Here is a 19,785-nt window from a genome sequence, read left to right as displayed (position 1 = left end):
GAGGCAGCTGATCCATGATGCTCTCTCATCATTAATGTTTCTCTCTCTCTCTCCCTCTCCCTTCCTCTCTGACATCAATACAAACATACACGGGGTGGCCAGATGATGATGATCTCTGAACGCATAATCATCTGGCCACTCAGTGTATATATCTACACTAATAAAAGAGAACCATGCAAATTGACCGTCCCTCCACTACGCCCACCAGCCAATCAGGAGCGCGTATGCACATTAACCCAACAAAGATGGAGGTTGATTTGCATATGCAGGCGGGGAGGGAAGACTGAAGACAGCGTAGAAGGAAGCCAAGAGCTGCAGAAGGGAGCGAGGCAGCGGACACGGGAGGGAGCGAGGCAGCGGACACGGGAGGGAGCGAGGCAGCGGACACGGGAGGGAGCGAGGCAGCAGGAAGCCCTATTCTTTTTTTTCTTTTTTTTTAAATATATATTTTATTGATTTTTTACAGAGAGGAAGGGAGAGGGAGAGAGAGTTAGAAACATCGATGAGAGAGAAACATCCATCAGCTGCCTCCTGCACACTCCCTACTGGGGATGAGCCCGCAACCAAGGTACGTGCCCTTGACCGGAATCGAACCCGGGACCCTTCAGTCCGCAGGCCGATGCTCTATCCACTGAGCCACACCGGTTAGGGCAGGAAGCCCTATTCTTGCAGGAATCTTCCTGCAACAGGCCTCTAGTATATATATACATTTATGAGAGGCCCAGTGCATGAATTCGTGCATGGGTGGGGTCCGGCCAGCCTGGCCAGGGGGAGGGGACGTGGGCGGTTGGCCGGCCTGCCTGCTGGTCGAACTCCTGGTCGAGGGGACCATGTGCATATTAGCCTTTTATTCTATAGGATGTACACGGAGTGGCCGGATGATTACGCGTTCAGAGATCATCCTCATCTGGCCGCTCCGCCTGTATATTTTTTTAAAAAAGCGCGGAGCTGGGGGCGGGCCCCTCCACCCCGATGCTCACCTGGGTCCACTGCCCGAACGCCCACCGGGCCGGGCAGGGCACGTGGTGGTTGCAGGGGTTGACGGCCGGCGGCGGGGGCGCGTACTGGCAGTCGGAGGGCAGCAGACCCATGAAGGAGCCCAGCCCCAGGCTGCGGAGGCAGTACACGGTCCGGCGGGCGAGGCCCCCGGGCCCACAGGATTTGGAGCAAGGATGCCACGCGCTGGCCCACCACCTGGGGGGAGGCGCACGGGGGGCATCAGCCCAGGTGTGGCCGGCCACCCCCCACCCTCACCCCCGGCGCACGGGGTCTCGGAGGCCTCAACCCAGGGGCCGTGTTCCCGGAGCTCCACGCCCCCCCCCCCCCCCAAGGCCCAGGGACAGTGCATAGCCCCTTCACTGGGGCCACCCTCACCCCCAGAGACCTCTGCTCACACAGGGACCCAAACCCAAGGAAGCAGGGGCATCTCAGGCTGGAGTGGGGGTGGCCGGGGGCTGGGCTGCAGCCTGGAGAGAGAGGCGCAGAGCCTCTTGGAGGGGACGGGGGGGGGGGGCAGTCAGGGGTCAGGGGGGCTCACTTGGCGGGGCAGGGCTCCTGGGTGCATATCCTCTGGCGTTCCTCGGGCGGGCCCAGGAAGTCACAGTATCTGTTGTCCACGGTCCCGTGGTGCCGCTCCGTACAGTACACGGTCTGCTTCTGGATGCCTGGGGTGGGGGGGGGGGCGGTGAGGCATGGGGCTCAGTGCCGCCCCCCTCCAGATATGGCCATGCCCACTCTGCTCAGAGCCCCCCCAGAGCAAGGCCCCACCCCCCCACCCCGGGAGAAGAAGCATGTGGAGGTTCTGAGGGTCAGGGATTCCTAGTCGGAGGCCACGGGCAGCTGACGGAGCCCCTCTGAACCTCAGAGTCTTCGTCTGTAAACGAGAGGAACAATGAACAGCTCCCTAGCCCGGCCGGCGTGGCTCAGGGGTTGAACGTCGACCTAGGAACCAGGAGGTCACGGTTCGATTCCCGGTCAGGGCACATGCCTGGGTTGCGGGCTCGATTCCCAGTAGGGGTCATGCAGGAGGCAGCCGATCCATGATCCTCTCTCATGGATGTTTCTCTCCCTCTCCCTTCCTGTCTGAAATCAATAAAAATATATTAAATAAAAATAACAGCGCCCTGGCCAGTTTTGCTCAGTGGGTAGAGCATCAGCCTGCAGACTGAAGGGTCCCGGGTTCGGTTCCGGTCAGGGCACATGCCCGGGTTGTGGGCTCGATCCCCAGTAGGGGGGCGTGCAGGAGGCAGCCGATCCATGATCCTCTCTCATCATGGATGTTTCTCTCTCTCTCTCCCTCTTCTTTCCTCTCTGAAATCAATAAAGAAATATATTTAAGCCGAAACCAGTTTGGCTCAGTGGATAGAGCGTCGGCCTGCGGACTCAAGGGTCCCGGGTTCGATTCCGGTCAAGGGCATGTACCTTGGTTGCAGGCACATCCCCAGTGGGGAGTGTGCAGGAGGCAGCTGATCGATGTTTCTCTCTCATCGATGTTTCTAGCTCTCTATCCCTCTCCCTTCCTCTCTGTAAAAAATCAATAAAATATATTTAAAAAAAAAAAAAAGTTCATTTAAAAAAAAAAAAAGAAATATATTTAAAAATAAAAATAAAAAAAATAACAGCCACCTCTGAGGATGACATGTGCACGTAGCCAGAGGCCCACGGGGTGGCCGGCCGCCGCTGCCGCTAGCGTGCAAGTCCCAGGGAACTGATGAGATGGGCCCATTTTACAGATGGGAAGAGTGAGGCTCAGAGCAGCAAAAGGCCAGGCTCAATGAGCTGGACCGAGGCCGAAGCCAGCGGCATCCCTGCCCAGGGACAAGCCCCCCGCCCGCCCCGCCCCCCGCCCCTCACCTCTGCCGCAGGTGACCGGGCACTCGGTCCAGGCCCCGTAGGCCCAGGAGAACTCAGACGCCACGCCTGGAGGGATGGCTTCCTGGTGGATGGTGTACTCGTAGTACAACCCGGGGTTTTTCTCATAGAACAGCATCTGGGGGGCGGATGGGGCCCGTGAGCTCCCAGCATCCTCTCCGCCCACCCAACTACCCCCTCGAACCCAGGGCCACTTTAGAGATGGGGAAACTGAGGCAGCCCCCCCCCCCCCTTCACACTTCCCATAGGACAGCCAGGCCAGAGCCAGGTTCTGTGACTGCCCCCGGGGTCCCTTGGTCTCAGCCTTTATTTCCCAACCTGGCCAGGGGTGGAGGGACGAGGTGTGGCCAGTGGGGGGGGTGGGGGCGGGGGCAGGCACCTGGATCCAGATAGACTCATTGGTGGGGCCCGGGGACGTGAGCTTCTCCAATTCGCCCTCGCGCTCGTAGGTGAAAACGGTGCCCGCTATGGCGTAGTCGCCATGGTATTGGATGCTCCAGCCCCCGTTGAGGTAGTACCTATCCGGGTCGCCCCGAAGGGCCAGGAAGTTGGCGGACGCGGCCACCTCCTTGATGAGGATTTCACGGGCGCCGGCCGGGATCTGCCCCACGTCCACGTACCCTGGTGGTCAGGGTGGTGCCGAGGTGAGTCCTTGGCTGCCCCCACCTCCTCCCTCTCCTCTCTTCCCGCTGGCCCCACCATTGGCTTAAGATTCGGAGCTTTATGCCCGGCCGGCGTGGCTCAAGGGCTGAGCGTTGACCTAGGAACCAGGAGGTCACGGTTCGATTCCCCGTCAGGGCACATGCATGCACGCATGCCCGGGTGGTGGGCTCGATCCCCACTGTGGAGCGTGCAGGAGGCAGCCGGTCCATGATTCTCTCTCGTCATGGATGCTTCTCTCTCTCACTCTCTCTCCCTTCCTCTCTGAAAGCAATACAAAATATATTTGAAAAGTAAAAGTTTAAAATCCTATGTAATAAAAGCCTAATATGCAAATCGACCAAACAGGGGAATGACCAGTCACTATGATGCGCACTGACCACCAGGGGGCAGACGCTCAACACAGGAGCTGCCCCCAGCCCGCAGGCCCCAGGCCGGCCAAGGCAGGTGCCAGCGGGCCCCCCCACTTCCTCCTGATCGCCCTGATCACCGGCCAGGCCTAGGGACCCTACCGTGCACGATTTCGTGCACCGGGCCACTAGTAAATAAATAAGCAAACAACACGAGGTCCCAGGGACACCCTCCTCCCTCCGCACGGGCGTTTGTCCTCCCGTGTCCTGGCGTCCATCCCGTGCCTGGGACTGCTCTGAGCACTGTGCACGGGTCACAACCCTGGGCTGTGGTCCCCCTGTCTCAGGAGGTGGGGATGCCAGGGCACCGAACGGTGAAGCAAGGGGGAAGGGCTCCGTGGGGCTGTGCATCCATCAGGCCGTGGGGTCCGAGGGGTGACGGCCATGCGAGGCAGCTTCTCTGGGATGCGAGCTAACCCTGCCTCCCTCGCCGGCCCCCACCGGAGGCCTTCCTTCCGCCACGCTGTGTGTGGGGGGGGCACAAGCTCCACCTGAGTCTCTCTCTTTTTTTTTTCTGATGCCGCTCCCCTGCCGCCTCCTCCAGGAAGCCCTCCCTGATTTCCCCCAGGCCGGAGACTTTTCTTCCTCTGTGCTCTCCCAGCCCTCTGGGCCTCCCTCCGCTGCATCGGTGAAAGCTAAAAGGGCCCGTTACCCTATCAGACGGTGAGCCCTTAACGGCCACGTCCCCCTGTACCTCACCGGGGTACACGGTCAACACTGAATGTCTGCAGACACTTGGAGCCGAGGGAGTGGGGCTGGGGCGTCTCTGAAGCTTCCTGACAAGGCAGGAACCCCCAGAAAGGGCTGAGAGCTCCCCGTGTGAGCCTGAGCCCTGGGCTCCCAGAGGCCGGAGGACGCCCTGTGGGGACGGGTCACTGTGTCTGGGCCGAGTGTCTCATCTGCTTGGATCCTGGACCAAGCACACAGCCAGGGGGAGACGGTGGGGAGGGGGGGCAAGGGGAGACAAGGACGGCCCGGGATCCCACCCCAGGGGGTCCCGGCCATACCGTAGGGCCCATTTTCCTGGAAGACCCAGCTCACGGTGTGGCACGTAGAGCCGTTGCCCCCGCACACGCCACAGCGGTCCTCGACGGCGCCCGAGTCGATCCGAAAGTCACAGCCCACATTCTGCAAGACACAGAGGGCAGGCCCCGGGGCTGGAGGCGGAGACCCCAAGGCGAACCGCTCTGTCCCCCGTCCCCCAAGCCCTGATTTCCTCCGACGTGAACCGGGGAGGTAGATGGATCCGTGCTGTGAGGCCGCAGGAGATGAGAGCTGGGGCAGGGAGTGGGAGAGGGACAGGGGGGCAGGGGGGCTGGCCCTCCGTGGGTGATCCGTGTGGACAGGAATCGGGGTCACGGGCCCTGGGGTTCGCACCCCCTGCTGCTCTCCGCCTGGTGCCCAGGCCTCAGAAGCAGCAGCAAGACAGAGGCTGGGCCCTAGCTGGTGTGGCTCAGTGGATAGAGCGTCGGCCTGTGGACTGAAAGGTCCCGGGTTCGATTCCGGTCAGGGGCATGTACCTTGGTTGCGGGCACATCCCCAGTGGGGGGTGTGCAGGAGGCAGCTGATTGATGTTTCTCTCTCATCGATGTTTCTAACTCTCTCCCCCTCTCCCTTCCTCTCTGTAAGAAATCCATAAAATATATTAAAAAAAAAAAAAAGACAGAGGCTGGGACGCGGACCCGGGGTGAGGCTGAAAGTGTTGCCCCCCAAGTGGCGAGGCTCCCTCACTCCGCCAGGCTCCGCGCCCTGCTCCAGGGGTGACCTCCTCAAGGACCTCATTTAACCTGGTGACGTAGTGGATCCGGTCCCCTTTCTATGGCGCGGGAAACCGCGGCCGGCCCGGGGTCAACCAGAAGGAGGTGGAGGCCCTGTTGGTTCCTGGCAGCGGGGAGGGGGGCGGGGGGGCTGGGCCCCAAAGAGGTGCAAACCTGCGGGAGAAGCCCGAGGGGGGCGAGGGGGCCGAGAGACGGAAGCAGAGGGGGTGAGGGTGTCAGTCAGGAGGAGTGGGGGGCTTTGCTGAGAGGTGACGGGGTGGAGGGTTTGAGGGGGGCTGCACCCAGCGGTGTCAGGGCAGAACCGGAAACCGAAAGCGCAGCTTGGAGAGCAGCTCAGAGGCTGCTGTGGGCGGGGCAGGTGGCAGAGACCCACCCAGTGGGCATGGCCGGTAAAGGAGGCCCGCCCGGGGGCGGGGCCTATGGTGGGCACCTCCCAGGGGCGGGGCCTATAGTAAAGACCCTCACAGGGGCAGGGCCTATAGTGACCCTCACAGGGGCGGGGCTATGGTGGGAGACCCTCCCATGGGGCTCAGTTTACAGTAAAGACCCTCCTAGGGGGTGGGGGCCTATGGTGGGGACCCTCCTAGGGGCGGGGCCTACAGTGGAGACCCTCCTAGGGGCGTGGCCTACACTGGGGACCCTCCCAGGGGCGGGGCCTACAGTAAAGACCCTCCTAGGGAGCAGGGCAGGTGAGGGAGCTCCTCCCAGAGGGCGGGGCCTACTATGACGCTCCTCCCAGGGGGCGGGGCCTACAGTGGAGCTCCTCCCAGGGGGCGGGGCAGTGAGGGAGACCCTCCCGGGGGCGGGGCCTACAGTGGCTCCTCCCAGGGGGCGGGGCGGTGAGGGAGACCCTCCCAGGGGGCGGGGCCTGCAGTGGCTCCTCCCAGGGGGCGGGGCAGTGAGGGAGACCCTCCGGGCGCACCTGGCAGATGCCATTGATGCAGACGTCCCGGTTGCCCAGGCGGCCCTCGTAGCAGGGGGTGCCATCCAGCACGGCGTCCCGAAACCTGTCGCTGAAGGACTCGCCGGCCGGCTTGCAGTGCAGCTCGCAGGGGGCCACTGGGGGCACAAGTGCGGGAGCCGTGAGGGACCACAGGGCAGGCGTCCTGGGGTCCCCCAGGAAGACCCCCTTCACCACCCGCACAGGCGGGCGCAGGGGGGGAGGGAGGAAGTGGGGGGCCCCGAGCAGCACCGACAGGCTGCCATCCTGCCATCCGATGGGGCTCGGGGAGCGCCCCACTGGCCGGGGGGGGGGGGGGGCGGGAGGGGGAGCCCAGGGCGCGGCTCGGGGAGCTGCGGGACTCACGGTCAGTCGGCTGGGGCACCCACTTGTACAGCCGGCCCTTGTAGAGCGTGGAGTCGAACTGGCTGCACTGGACGGCGCGGTAGGAGGGGCTGCCCGGGGCGCAGCCCTGCACGTTGCAGAGGCGCACGCGCTTCCGCTCGCCCACGCAGAACTTGCCCCTGTTCTTGGGCCTGTGGGTGAGCCGAGTGGGGGCTCAGCGCCTGCACAGAGAGTGCCCACTGCACCCCACAATTGCACCCCAGACCCCTGCCGCCCACTGCTGCTGTGTGACCCTGGGCAAGTCTCCTGCCCTCTCTGGGCCGGCTTCCTCATCTATAACATGGGGTTGGACCCCTGACCGGCTTCCCCATATATACCATGGGGTTGGACCCCTGACCGGCTTCCCCATCTATAACATGGGGTTGGACCCCTGACCGGCTTCCCCATCTATAACATGGGGTTGGACCCCTGACCGGCTTCCCCATCTATAACATGGGGTTGGACCCCTGACCGGCTTCCCCATCTATAACATGGGGTTGGACCCCTGACCGGCTTCCTCATCTATAACATGGGGTTGGACCCCTGACCGGCTTCCTCATCTATAACATGGGGTTGGACCCCTGACTGGCTTCCCCATCTATAACATGGGGTTGGGCCCCTAACCGGTGTGGCTCAGTGGATAGAGCATCAGCCTGCGGACTGAAGGGTCCCAGGTTTGATTCCGATCAAGGGCATGTACCTTGGTTGCGGGCACATCCCAGTGGGGGGCGTGCAGGAGGCAGCTGATCGATGTTTCTCTCTCATGGACGTTTCTAACTCTCTCTCCCTCTCCCTTCCTCTCTGTAAAAAATCAATAAAATATATATTTTTTTAGGGTTGGGGCCCTAGCAGATTTGGCTCAGTGCTTAAGCGTCGGCCTGCGGACTAAAGGGTCCCAGGTTCGATTCCCAATGAGGGCACATGCCCGGGTTGCAGGCTCGATCCCCAGTAGGGGGCGTACAGGAGGCAGCCGGTCCATGATTCTCTCTCATCATGGATGTTTCTCTCTCTCCCTCTCCCTTCCTCTCTGAAATCAATAAAAAAAATATATTTTTTAAAAAGTTTAAAATGGCCCTGACCGGTGTGGCTCAGTGGATAGAGCGTCGGCCTGCGGACGGAAGGGTCCCAGGTTCGATTCCGGTCAAGGGCATGGACCTTGGTGGCGGGCACATCCCCAGTGGGGGGTGTGCAGGAGGCGGCTGATGGATGTTTCTCTCTCATCGATGTTTCTAACTCTCTATCCTCTCCCTTCCTCTCTGTAAAGTATCAATAAAATATATATATTATTAAAAAAGTTTAAAATGGGTTGGGGCTGTTGAGATGCTGGGACATGCTAGAGGCGTGACCCTCCCATGGGACACTCACTCACACAGGTCAGGAGAAAGCCCCGCCCTGAACACGCACACACACACACATACACACACGCACACACACACACACACACACATCCCCCTGAGCCAGGGCAGCTGCTGCTAATCCTGCTCAGACAGGGGGCCAGGGTGAGGCAGGGGTGTGGGCCACAGTCCTTGCCACACACGGGGCCTTGGGTGAGACTGGCTCTGAACTCCACGCCCCCCCCCGGTACCCCCAGAAGCCTAGTGAGGAGGGCCCCCCTCACCCCGCACATCCCAGCATCTCCAGCTCACTCATGGAGAAACTGAGGCCCAGAGAGAGACAGTCATGGGCCCCGGTCATAGAGTGTCCCTCCCCCCGGGGGGGGGGCGGCGGGCACTGTTGGGACCCCATCATGCAGCCTCTGTGGAAATGGGAGTCCAGAGGAGGGGTGAGCAGGCTCTCACACAGGGGTGGGGGGTCGGGGTGGGTGGTGACTTGACTCCTGACCCATCAGTGGTCAAGGCCAGGGTCTAAGGGCTTGACCACTGTCCTCTCCTGCCTCCCTCCAGCCGGCTGATGCGTCCTTCCGGTCTCCGGGCCTCAGTGTGCCCCTCTGTGCAATGGGTCAGCAGTGGGGACACGCCTCCCAGAGACCCGAGGAAACTGGCTGGAAATTCTGGCTTTGGCCCCTGTTGGTGGGGACACTTCTGACAGCCGGAGGCTGGGACAGAGCCGGGTTCCCTCCGTTGACAGACTGATGGCTCGGTGCCCACCTCCCCCACCCCCCACCCCGCCCCCTCCCACCAGCCCCAGGCCTGGGACCCCGCACTCACGCAGGCTCCGTGCACTCCCTCTCCGAGCTCTGCACGCCCGCACCGCAGCTCCGCGAGCAGGCGGACCAGGCGTTCCAGCCCGACCAGCCACCGTCCACCACCTGCGGCTGCAGGCCCACCGACACGCACGCCCCGCCCAGGCACCACTGCGGGGACACAGGGAGGCAAGGCCACTGCCCCAGGCCCGTCAGTCACGCTCCCCCTCGTGAGGCACAGCTGGGGGCGGGGAGGCCTGCAAAGGGGCGAAGGAGAAGTATACAGCCCGGCCGGCGTGGCTCAGGGGTGGAGCGTCGACCTAGGAACCGGGAGGTCAGGGTTCGATTCCCGGTCAGGGCACAGGCCCGGCTTGGGGGCTGGATCCCCAGGGTGGGGCGTGCAGGAGGCAGCTGATCCGTGATTCTCTCTCATCACTGATGTTTCTCTCTCTCTCTCTCTCTCTCTCTCCCTTCCTCTCTGAAATCAATTTTTTAAAAATATATATTTTATTGCCCTAACCGGTGTGGCTCAGTGGATACAGTGTCGGCTTGAGGACTGAAGGGTCCCGGGTTCGATTCCTGTCAAGGGCATGTACCTTGGTTGCGGGCACATCCCCAGTAGGGGGTGTGCAGGAGGCAGCTGATGGATGTTTCTCTCTCTCTCTCTCTTTCTCTCTCTCTCTGTTCCTCTCTAAAATCAATTTTTAAAAAAATATATTTTATTGATTTTTACAGAGAGGAAGGGAGAGAGAGAGAGTTAGAAACATCGATGAGAGAGAAATATCCATCAGCTGCCTCCTGCACACCCCCCTACTGGGGATGTGCCTGCAACCAAGGTCCATGCCCTTGACCGGAATCGAACCCGCGACCCTTCTGTCCGCAGGCCGACGCTCTATCCACTGAGCCACACCGGCCAGGGCTGAAATCAATATTAAAAAAAGAAAAAGCCAAAACTGGTTTGGCTCAGTGGATAGAGCGTCGGCCTGCAGACTGAAGGGTCCCAGGTTCGATTCCGGTCAAGGGCATGTACCTTGGTTGCGGGCACATCCCCAGTGGGAGGTGTGCAGGAGGCAGCTGATCGATGTTTCTAACTCTCTATCCCTCTTCCTTCCTCTCTGTAAAAAATCAATAAAATATATTAAAAAAAAAAAAAAAGTGGGGGAGTCTCCAAGGAGTGGGGGAGATCCCCTCCAGGCCCCACAGGGGAGCGGAGCGGACGATCCAACAGAGAGCCCGCGGCTGACTCCGAGCTGAAGGCGCCTGGGAGAGTCACTGCATGGAGCCCCCATGGGTGTCTCCCGTCTGCAGACCCAGGCTGGGCTGGGCGGGGCTGGAGGAGGGGGCCAGGGGTCTGTGGACCAGGGCTGACACCCCCCCCCCTCCCAGCACCGACACAGCAGGCGGTCTGGCCTCCCCCTCCCTCCCTCCCTCCCTCCCTCCCTCCCACGTCACAGCGGGGCGGGGCGCCCCTACCTTTTGATCCCCGCACGCCGTGCCATCCACAATGGGGTCCTTCTTGGTCTGACAGCTGCGGAGCACAGAGCACCAGAGCATGCCGCAGGCGTCCTGCCGGAGGGGGTGGGGAGGACCACGAGCTGACCCCCTCCCCGGGCGCCCCTCCCCCCCCGCCCTGCCCCATGAGTCCCCAGGGCCCCTCCAGGGGCTTGTACCTGGCAGGGATAAGCCAATGGGACCCTCAGGGGCCCCCTTTGCCTTCTCTGGGCCACGTGGTGCTGTGGGGGACCCGGAGGCTCGGCTCTGCTGCTGGGAGCAGCCTTCCTCCCGCCCACGGCAGAAGCCATGGGGTCTGGGTGACATGCCTTCAGGTGACCTTCGGGTGACCTTCAGGCGACCTTGAGGCGACCTTCCCCGGGACCCGGTGGCTTAGATGTTGTTTAACCTCTCAGGTTCACGATCGATGTGTCTCTCACACATTAATGTTTCTCTGTCTCTCTCTCCCTCTCTCTTCCACTCTCTCTAAAAACCAATGGGAAAATACCCTCGGGTGAGGGTTAAAAAATAAATATAATAACCTCTTAGACTCAGCCCGGCCGGAGTGGCTCAGGGGTTGAGCATCGACCTGTGAACCAAGAGGTCATGGCTCGATCCCAGTGTGGGGCGTGCAGGAGGCAGCTGATCAGTGATTCTCATTGTTGATGTTTCTCTCTCTCTCTCTCCCTCTCCCTTCCTCTCTGAAATCAATAAAAATATATTTAAAAACAAAAACACACAGACACACACACACACACACACACACAATGACAAGTCCTGGCCGGTGTGGCTCAGTGGATAGAGCGTCAGCCTGCGGACTGAAGGGTCCCGGGTTCGATTCCGGTCAAGGGCATGTACCTTGGTTGCGGGCACATCCCCAGTAGGGGGTGTCCAGGAGGCAGCTGATGGATGTTTCTCTCTCATTGATGTTTCTAACTCTCTATCCCTTTCCCTTCCTCTGTAAAAAAATCAATAAAATATATTTTTTAAAAATATAATAGATTTGCCCTAGCCCAGGGGTGGGCAAACTTTTTGACTCGAGGGCCACAATGGGTTCTTAAACTGGACCGGAGGGCCGGAACAAAAGCATGGATGGAGTGTTTGTGTGAACTGATATAAATTCAAAGTAAAGGAGCGGAGGGGAGACCAAGAGAACCCTCCGCTCTTTCGGGTCCGCGGGCCGGATAGAATAGCCGAACGGGCCGGATCCGGCCCGCGGGCCGCAGTTTGCCCACGGCTGCCCTAGCCGGTGTGGCTCAGGGGATAGAGCATCGGCCTGCGGACTGAAGGGTCCCAGGTTCGATTCCGGTCAAGGGCATGGACCTTGGTTGCGGGCACATCCCCAGTGGGAGGTGTGCAGGAGGCAGCTGATCGATGTTTCTCTCTCATCGATGTTTCTGACTCTCTATCCCTCTCCCTTCCTCTCTGTAAAAAATCAGTAAAATATATTTTTAAAAATAAAAAAATAAAAAATAATAAAACACACACACACAAAATAACAAGCCCTGGCCGGTTTGGCTCAGTGGCTAGAGCGTCGGCCTGCGGACTGAAGGGTCCCAGGTTCGATTGCGGTCAAGGGCACGTACCTCAGTTGCAGGCTCCTCCCCACCCCGGGCCCTGGTCAGGGGACGTGCAGGAGGCAACCCATCGCTGTGTCTCTCTCCCATCGACGTTTCTCTCTGTCTCTCCCTCTCTGTTCCACTCTCCCTAAGAATCAATGGGGAAATATCCTCGGGGGAGAGGATTCACAAAAAATAAATAAAAAAACAATAACCTCTTAGGCTCAGCTCCCCAGTGGGGGGATGGAGGGGGGCGGGGGGGTGGAGGGGAGCGTTGCCCACAGTCCCCCCAGAACTCAGCCCTGGACCTGGGGCACCCACCTAACCTGAGACCTCACCTCTCCTCCCGTGCGGCCCGGCTGGCCCCAGGGCGCCCGCACCAGGAGGGTGAGTCCAGCCCTCGGCCCACCCCCCCCCCGCCCCCACTTACGTCCAGGTTGGTGCAGTACACGGAGCCAGCCCCGTACTGGAGGCGGCACTGATGGTTCACGTCATACAGGACCCCGGGCAGCAGGGAGGGCTGAGGAATGACGTCCCTGGCCGGCGGGTCATCCAGGCACGTGCCGAAGCCGCGGCTGCGGAGACGGGGCGGAGAGCGGGTGAGGGGGATGGCCGGCCGGAGGGGGCCATCCGGGAGGCCTCGCGGGGCCCGAGGGCAGGACAGACGAGGGCCAGACAGCCGTGCATGCCTCTGCCTGCGGGGCCTCTCTCCCTGCCCCACGACTCACGCCCTCCGCCCCTCCGCGCCCTCCCCCCTGCCCAGCACCAGGCTTCTGCAATGCTCTTCTCACCCCCCCATCCAGCCCTCCCCGCCCCCCAAACCTCTGCACAGCTAAGCCCCCAGGTGGCCCTGCTCCAGTCCCTCAGGCCCCCCCCCCCTACTCCACCTGCCCAGGGCATAGAGGGACCCCCAGAGCTCCCATCACAGCTGATGGCCCCCGAGGCCTCTGTGGCCCAGGCGGGCGGAGACCTAGGCCTCTTTGCAAGGACGCGGCCCCCCGAGAGCCAGGGGGAGCCCGGGGCAGAGGGTGACGAGGCGGCTGGTGCCCCTGTGTGTCGGCTCTCGGGGCGGCTGTCCCCATCCCACCACCAACCCGGCCTCAAACACTGCACCCCAAACAGGAGTCTGGAGCCTGGCGGGGGCGGCGGGGAAGGGGAGACAGGGCTTTGGGGGTTCACTGGGCCCGCACCCCGGGGCAGAATGTCAGCTGGGGTGCGGGTGGCTCAGCCTGGCCTGGGGGCTCCTCTGTTTTGTTAAGATGTGGGCAGGGGGGCGGGGGGCGGCTCCCCCACCCCTCTGACTCAGCCTGGCCCGGGACGGGCCTTGGCCCCACACTGGCGGCTCCCAGGCCCCACGCAGCCCGCTTCCCGGCTGGGACGCAGCGCCGACCTGGCCCTGGGCTGCCAGAGCCCTAACAACCTGACAGGTGCGTCCTGTATGAGGGTGAGAGGGAGGGGGCCCCCGAGGAGGCCCCGCAGGACCCACCGCCAGAATCAGGGCCACATGCAGGCCCAGGTCCGGACTGCAGCGTCAGACACCCCAGTTCCAGCCCTGGCCGGTGCGGCTCAGTGGATAGAGCATTGGTGGGCCTGTTGACTGAAGGTTCCCGGGTTCGATTCCCGGTCCAGGGCACATGCCCAGGTTGTGGGCTCGATCCCCAGGGGGGGCATGCAGGAGGCAGCCGATCCATGATTCTCTCTCATCATGGATGTTTCTATCTTTCTCTCCCTTCCTCTCTGAAATCAATAAAAATATACTTAAAAAGGAAAAAAATAAAAGCCCTAGTTGGTGTGGCTCAGTGGATAGAGGGTTGGACTGCGGACCAAAGGGTCCCAGGTTCGATTCCGGTCAAGGGCATGTACCTCGGTTATAGGCTCCTCCCCGGCCCGGGCCCTGGTCAGGGCACGTTCAGGAGGCAACCCACTGATGTGTCTCTCTCACATCGATGTTTCTCCCTGTCTCTCCCTCTCTCTTCCATTCTCTCTAAGAATCAATGGGAAAATATCCTCGGGTGAGAATTTAAAAAATAATAAATAAATACATACATCCTATCTAATAAAAGAGTAATATGCAGATTGACCATCACTCCAACACACGAGATGGCTGGCCCCATGTGGTCAAAGATCCTGCCCCCATGTGGACACAAGATGGCCAGCAGGGGAGGGCAGTTGGGAGGGACCAGGCCTGCAAGGGAGGGCAGTTAGGGGCAAACAGGCTGGCAGGGGAGTGGTTAAGGGGTGATCAGGCGGGCAAGCAGAAGCGGTTAGGGGCAATCAGGAAGGCAGGCAGGCGAGCAGTTGGGAGCCAGCAGTCCTGGATTGTGAGAGGGATGTCCGACTGCCGGTTTAGGCCCGATCCCCGGTGGGCCCCCGGTGGGATCGGGCCTAAACGGGCAGTCGGACATCCCTCATGGGGTCCCAGATTGGAGAGGGTGCAGGCTGGGCTGAGGGACACCCTCCCCACTACTCCCGTGCATGAATTTTGTGCACCGGGCCTCTAGTCCTATATAATAAAAGGCTAATATGCAAATCGACCGAACAGCGGAACGACCGGTCGCTATGACGCACACTGACCACCAGGGGGGCAGACACTCAACTCCGGAGCTGCCCCCTGGTGGTCAGTGCGCTCCCACAGGGGGAGCGCCGCTCAGCCAGAAGCTGGGCTCACGGGAGGGGATGTCCGACTGCCGGCTGAGGCCCGCATCCCCCCCAGGGGCCCCGGACTGTGAGAGGGTGCAGGCTGGGCTGAGGGATGCCCCGCCACCCCCCCCCCCCCGACCCAGTGCACGAATGTCATGCACCGGGCCTCTCGTAAATAAATAAGGAAGTGCCACGCTCTGCCCAGCAGCTACAGTTGCCGTGTGGCCTCGGGCCACCCCACACCCTCTCCAGACTCATCCACAAGAGGATAAGGCCGCCCGGGTGACCTCACACCCCAGAGGTATAAATAGCAGCATCCACGCGGGGGGAGTCACACCGGCAGCCGGCCCTTCCTTCCTCCGATGGGCTCTGCGCCAGGCCGGCTCCTCACACGGCCCACACCCCCTGCAGGCCCAGGACGGTCAGTCAGCCCTGCTCCGGGTCCCCCTCTCGCTCCCATTATGGCCAGGCTGGTGACCCCACGTGGGGACCGAGCACACAGGGCTTGGCTCCGAGTGACAGCCCGCTCCCACCCCCAGGGGGGTACAGAGCTGCCCACCCCCTGAGGACAGACCTCACCCCCTCACCTGGTGCCTCCCCCCCCCCAGCCAACACCAGTTTTGGGGTCACGGTCAGGGGGGTGGGGGATGTACTGAAAAAGGGGACACGCACTCAGACAGCCTCTCCCTGCAGGATCCCTGGCTCTGAGGGCCTGAGTGAGGAGCCGTCTCCTCCCCGATCCCGTCCTCCTACCCCTGGCCACGCCACATCCTGCACCCAGAGCACCCGCTTCCGCCGGACGCCCCGGGAGTCTTTAATTTTTTTTTGTTTGTTTGTTTTAATCCTCACCCGGGGATATTTTCCCATTGATTTTTATTTTTATTATTATTTTTTTTAATATATTTTATTGATTTTTTACAGAGAGGAAGGGAGAGGGAGAGAGAGTTAGAAACATCGATGAGAGAGAAACATCCATCAGCTGCCTCCTGCACGCCCCCCACTGGGGATGTGCCCGCAACCAAGGTCCATGCCCTTGACCGGAATCGAACCCGGGACCCTTCAGTCCGCAGGCCGACGCTCTATCCACTGAGCCAAACCGGTTTCGGCAAAAAAATATTTTAAAAAATAAAATAAAAGACGCAGGGCACAGGGGTGTGGGGACAGGCTGGCCCCACCGTCCCCCGCCTCTCCCTGGCCCTTGGGTTGCCCCAGCCGGACCCTCGGGATGGCGAGGTGGGCTGGGCCGCCCCTGGGGAGGTGAGCACCCCTCTCCTGGCCCCCGTGTCTCGGGGCCTGGTGGCCCAGCCGTCACCCTCTCCTCCCACCCCCGGCCAGGCCCCGAGCCAAGTCCCCGGTGCATTCCTGTCCCCGATGGAGACAGAGGCTGGTCTGTCCGTCCGTCTGTCCAGGAGCCAGGGTGCTGGGCAGTGCCCTGGGTGGGGGCAGCTGGGAGCTCGCCCCGGGGCATGGCGGGAGTCTCCAGCTCATTCTGGCCCCCATCTGGCGGGGGTGGGGGGGGACACATACCGTTGGTGCTGATGTTCAGCTCTGGCCTCCATGCCGGGCCAGGCCCGTTCCCTAACTCCGTCCCTTATCAGCCCTGACCTTTGGCTGGGATAACACTGACCCGGCCTTGAATGCTAAGCATGTGGCGGGTCCGGCGTCCCAGCATGTCCAGCGCGTGCCCGCTGCGTCCCCATGTGAATCCCGGACCCACACCCCTCATCCTCCCGGCGTTCCGGCCTCGGGGGGAAGGAATGCGGCTTGTCTGACCGAGCGGGCAGGAGCCTGGGCCAGCGTCCAGGGAAGGTGTTATTTCTTCCTCCTCCTTCCTCTTCCATGACCCAGGACCCTGCTGTTTCTCTTACCGTGTGTGTGCGTGTGTGTGCGTGAATTCTCACCCGTGGATATTTTTACATTTATTCCTGGAGAGAGTGGAAACGAGGGAGAGACACAGAGAGAGGGAGAGAAACATCGATGTGAGAGAGACATTGGTGGGTTGCCTGGCGCACACACCCCGACGGGGGGCCGGGGATCGAGCCTGCAACCGAGGTACATGCCCTTGACCGGAATCGAACCCGGGACCCTTTTTCGGTCCTCAGGCTGACACTCTATCCACTGAGCAACACCAGCCAGGGCTAGAGTCAGGTTCTTTTTTTTTTTTTTTTTTTAATATAGTTTATTGATTTTTTTACAGAGAGGAAGGGAGAAGGATAGAGAGTTAGAAACATCCATCAGCTGCCTCCTGCACGCCCCCTACTGGGGATGTGCCCGCAACCAAAGTACATGCCCTTGACCAGAATCGAACCTGGGACCCTTCCGTCCACAGGCCGACACTCTATCCACTGAGCCACACCGGTCAGGGCCAGAGTCAGGGTCTTAACCATCCGATTTGAGGAGTCTCCTCTGCTTCCACTCCCTCTCTCCCTCCAGCCCCACCCCCCTCGCTGCTAGAGCCACAGCCCTCGCCCTCAAGTCCACCCTGGACGTGGCCACGTCCCTGGGCAAACCCCACAGGGAGTGGACGTCAAGAAAAACAGGCCACGCAGAGACTGACCTGGTCCGCCTTCCAGAACCCCACCACCACGGCGGCGAAGGAATAAACGCGGCCTCATCGGCGAGAACAAAGAGCAACGGTGGCAGAGGAAAGGTGCCACGAAATTCTGGAGCGCTGGCCCGGCCAGCGTGGCTCCGTGGCTGAGCATGGACCTAGGACCCAGGTGGTCACGGTTCCATTCCCGGACAGGGCACATGCCCAGTAGGGGGCGTGCAGGAGGCAGCCGATCCACGATTCTCTCATTATTAACTAGAGGCTCGATGCACGAAGATTCGTGCCAGAACGGGCCTTCCTTTCCCAGGCTGCCGGCACTGCCTTCGCTCCGGCCGGAGCCGGCTTTCCGCCTTCCCACACTGCTCAGAGGCCAGAGCGGCCGGGGGTGGGGTGGAAGCCTGCATCCCACCCAGCCCCCCGACCGGTGGGTGCCTGCATATGCAAATTAACCTTCCATCTTTGTTGGGTTAATTTGCATACTCACTCCTGATTGGCTGGTGGGTGTCGCAAAGGTACGATCAATTAGCATGTTACTCTTTTATTAGGTAGCCTAGAGGCCCGGTGCATGAAATTTGTGCACGGGGGTGTGTGTCCCTCAGCCCAGCCTGCGCCCTCTCTAATCTGGGACCCCTTGAGGGATGTCCAACTGCCCTCTCACAATCCGGGACTGCTGGCTCCCAACCACTCACTTGCCTGCCAGCCTGATCACCCCCTAACCACTCCCCTGCCAGCCTGATTGATGCCTAACTGCTCCCCTGCCAGCCTGTTTGCCCCTAACTGGCCTCCCCTACAGACCTGGTCACCCCTAACTGCCCTCCCCTGCAGGCCTGGTCCCCCCCCCAACTGCTCTCCCCTGCAGGCCTGGTTGTCCCCAACTGACCTCCCCTGCTAGCTAGGTCAACCCTAACTGCCCTCTCTTGCCAGCCTGGTCACCCCTAACTGCCCTCCCCTGCAGGCCTGGTCCCCCCAACTGCCCTCCCCTGCAGGCCTGAGTCCCCCTCAAATGCCCTCCCCTGCAGGCCTGGGTCCCCCCCAACAGTCCTCCCCTGCAGGCCTGGTCCCTCCCAACTGCCCTCTCCTGCCATCCATCTTGTGTCCACATGGGGGCAGCCATCTTTGACCACATGGGGGTGGCCATATTGTGTGATGGAGTGACGGTCAATTTGCATATTACTCTTTTATTAGATAGGCTGTTTCTATCTCTCTCTCCCTCTCCCTTCCTCTCTGAACTCAATAAAAATAAATTAAAGAAAACCTTCGACAGCAAAGAGATAGTTTCAACCGTAACTCCAAGGAAAGAGAGGCTTTGCAGGGAGCAGAAGAAAAACGAAAATCCGCATAACGACCTCAGAAAGATGAGAGAAGGTGCTGGCCCCTCGGAGGTCAAAGGGCACGAGAGATAAGGGCAGAACCAGAATATCGGGGACGAGCTATAATTGTAAGACACGGGATCACGCTCGGTTAACCGTGATTGTGCTGTTCCGATTAAGGAGCCTTCTAGCCTGATGGGACCTGGGAGCTCACCTGGAGGTGCGGCCCATGGTCCCCACCTGGGAGCTGCCTGTTACCATGGAAACTTAACAACCTTGTTGCAGAAACCAGGGACGCCAGCCCTTTGCACACCCACAGGCCTTTGCATACCCACAGGCCTTTGCAAACCCCCAGGCTTTGCATACCCACAGGCCTTTGCAAACCCCCAGCCTTTGCAAACCCACAGGCCTTTGCAAACCCCTGGCCGTTGCAAACCCCCAGCCCTTTGCATACCCCCAGCCTTTGCATACCCACAGGCATTTGCAAACCCCAGCCCTTTGCAAACCCCCAGCCTTTGCATACCCACAGGCCTTTGCAAACCCCCAGCCCTTTGCAAATCCCCAGTCCTTTGCATACCCACAGGCCTTTGCAAGCCCCAAGCTCTTTGCATACCCACAGGCCTTTGCAAACCCCCGGCCTTTGCAAACCCCCAGCCCTTTGCATACCCACAGGCCTTTGCAAACCCCCAGCCTTTGCATACCCACAGGCCTTTGCAAACCCCTGGCCGTTGCAAACCCCCAGCCCTTTGCATACCCACAGGCCTTTGCAAACCCCCAGCCTTTGCATACCCACAGGCCTTTACAAACCCCCAGCCCTTTGCATACCCACAGGCCTTTGCAAACCCCCAGCCCTTTGCATACCCACAGGCCTTTGCAAACCCCCAGCCTTTGCATACCCACAGGCCTTTGCAAACCCCCAGCCCTTTGCATACCCACAGGCCTTTGCAAACCCCCAGCCCTTTGCATACCCACAGGCCTTTGCAAACCCCCAGCCCTTTGCATACCCACAGGCCTTTGCAAACCCCCAGCCTTTGCAAACCCACAGGCC

At 60.9% G+C, this 19,785-nt stretch overlaps 1 protein-coding gene across 1 annotated transcript in view; it reads right to left on the bottom strand.

Annotated features, from left to right (window-relative positions):
* The window catches only part of ADAMTS7 (ADAM metallopeptidase with thrombospondin type 1 motif 7), a gene marked incomplete at its 5' end in the record, with an annotated part of 51,368 nt that overhangs the window by 9,292 nt on the left and 22,291 nt on the right, over positions 1–19,785 (bottom strand). Inside the window, 10 exons of the mRNA XM_080651577.1 lie at positions 981–1,194; positions 1,538–1,664; positions 2,854–2,989; positions 3,251–3,492; positions 4,949–5,069; positions 6,642–6,778; positions 7,026–7,195; positions 9,212–9,357; positions 10,660–10,752; positions 12,667–12,811. Coding sequence (XP_080507703.1) covers positions 981–1,194; positions 1,538–1,664; positions 2,854–2,989; positions 3,251–3,492; positions 4,949–5,069; positions 6,642–6,778; positions 7,026–7,195; positions 9,212–9,357; positions 10,660–10,752; positions 12,667–12,811 — 1,531 coding nt within the window. The remainder of the gene's footprint in view (positions 1–980; positions 1,195–1,537; positions 1,665–2,853; positions 2,990–3,250; positions 3,493–4,948; positions 5,070–6,641; positions 6,779–7,025; positions 7,196–9,211; positions 9,358–10,659; positions 10,753–12,666; positions 12,812–19,785) is intronic.

This window comes from Plecotus auritus (assembly GCF_963455305.1).
Source record: "Plecotus auritus genome assembly, chromosome: 15".
Classification (NCBI taxonomy): domain Eukaryota; kingdom Metazoa; phylum Chordata; class Mammalia; order Chiroptera; family Vespertilionidae; genus Plecotus; species Plecotus auritus.
Note: the sequence above shows the minus strand (reverse complement) of the source record. Positions and strands in the feature narration are given on the sequence as shown.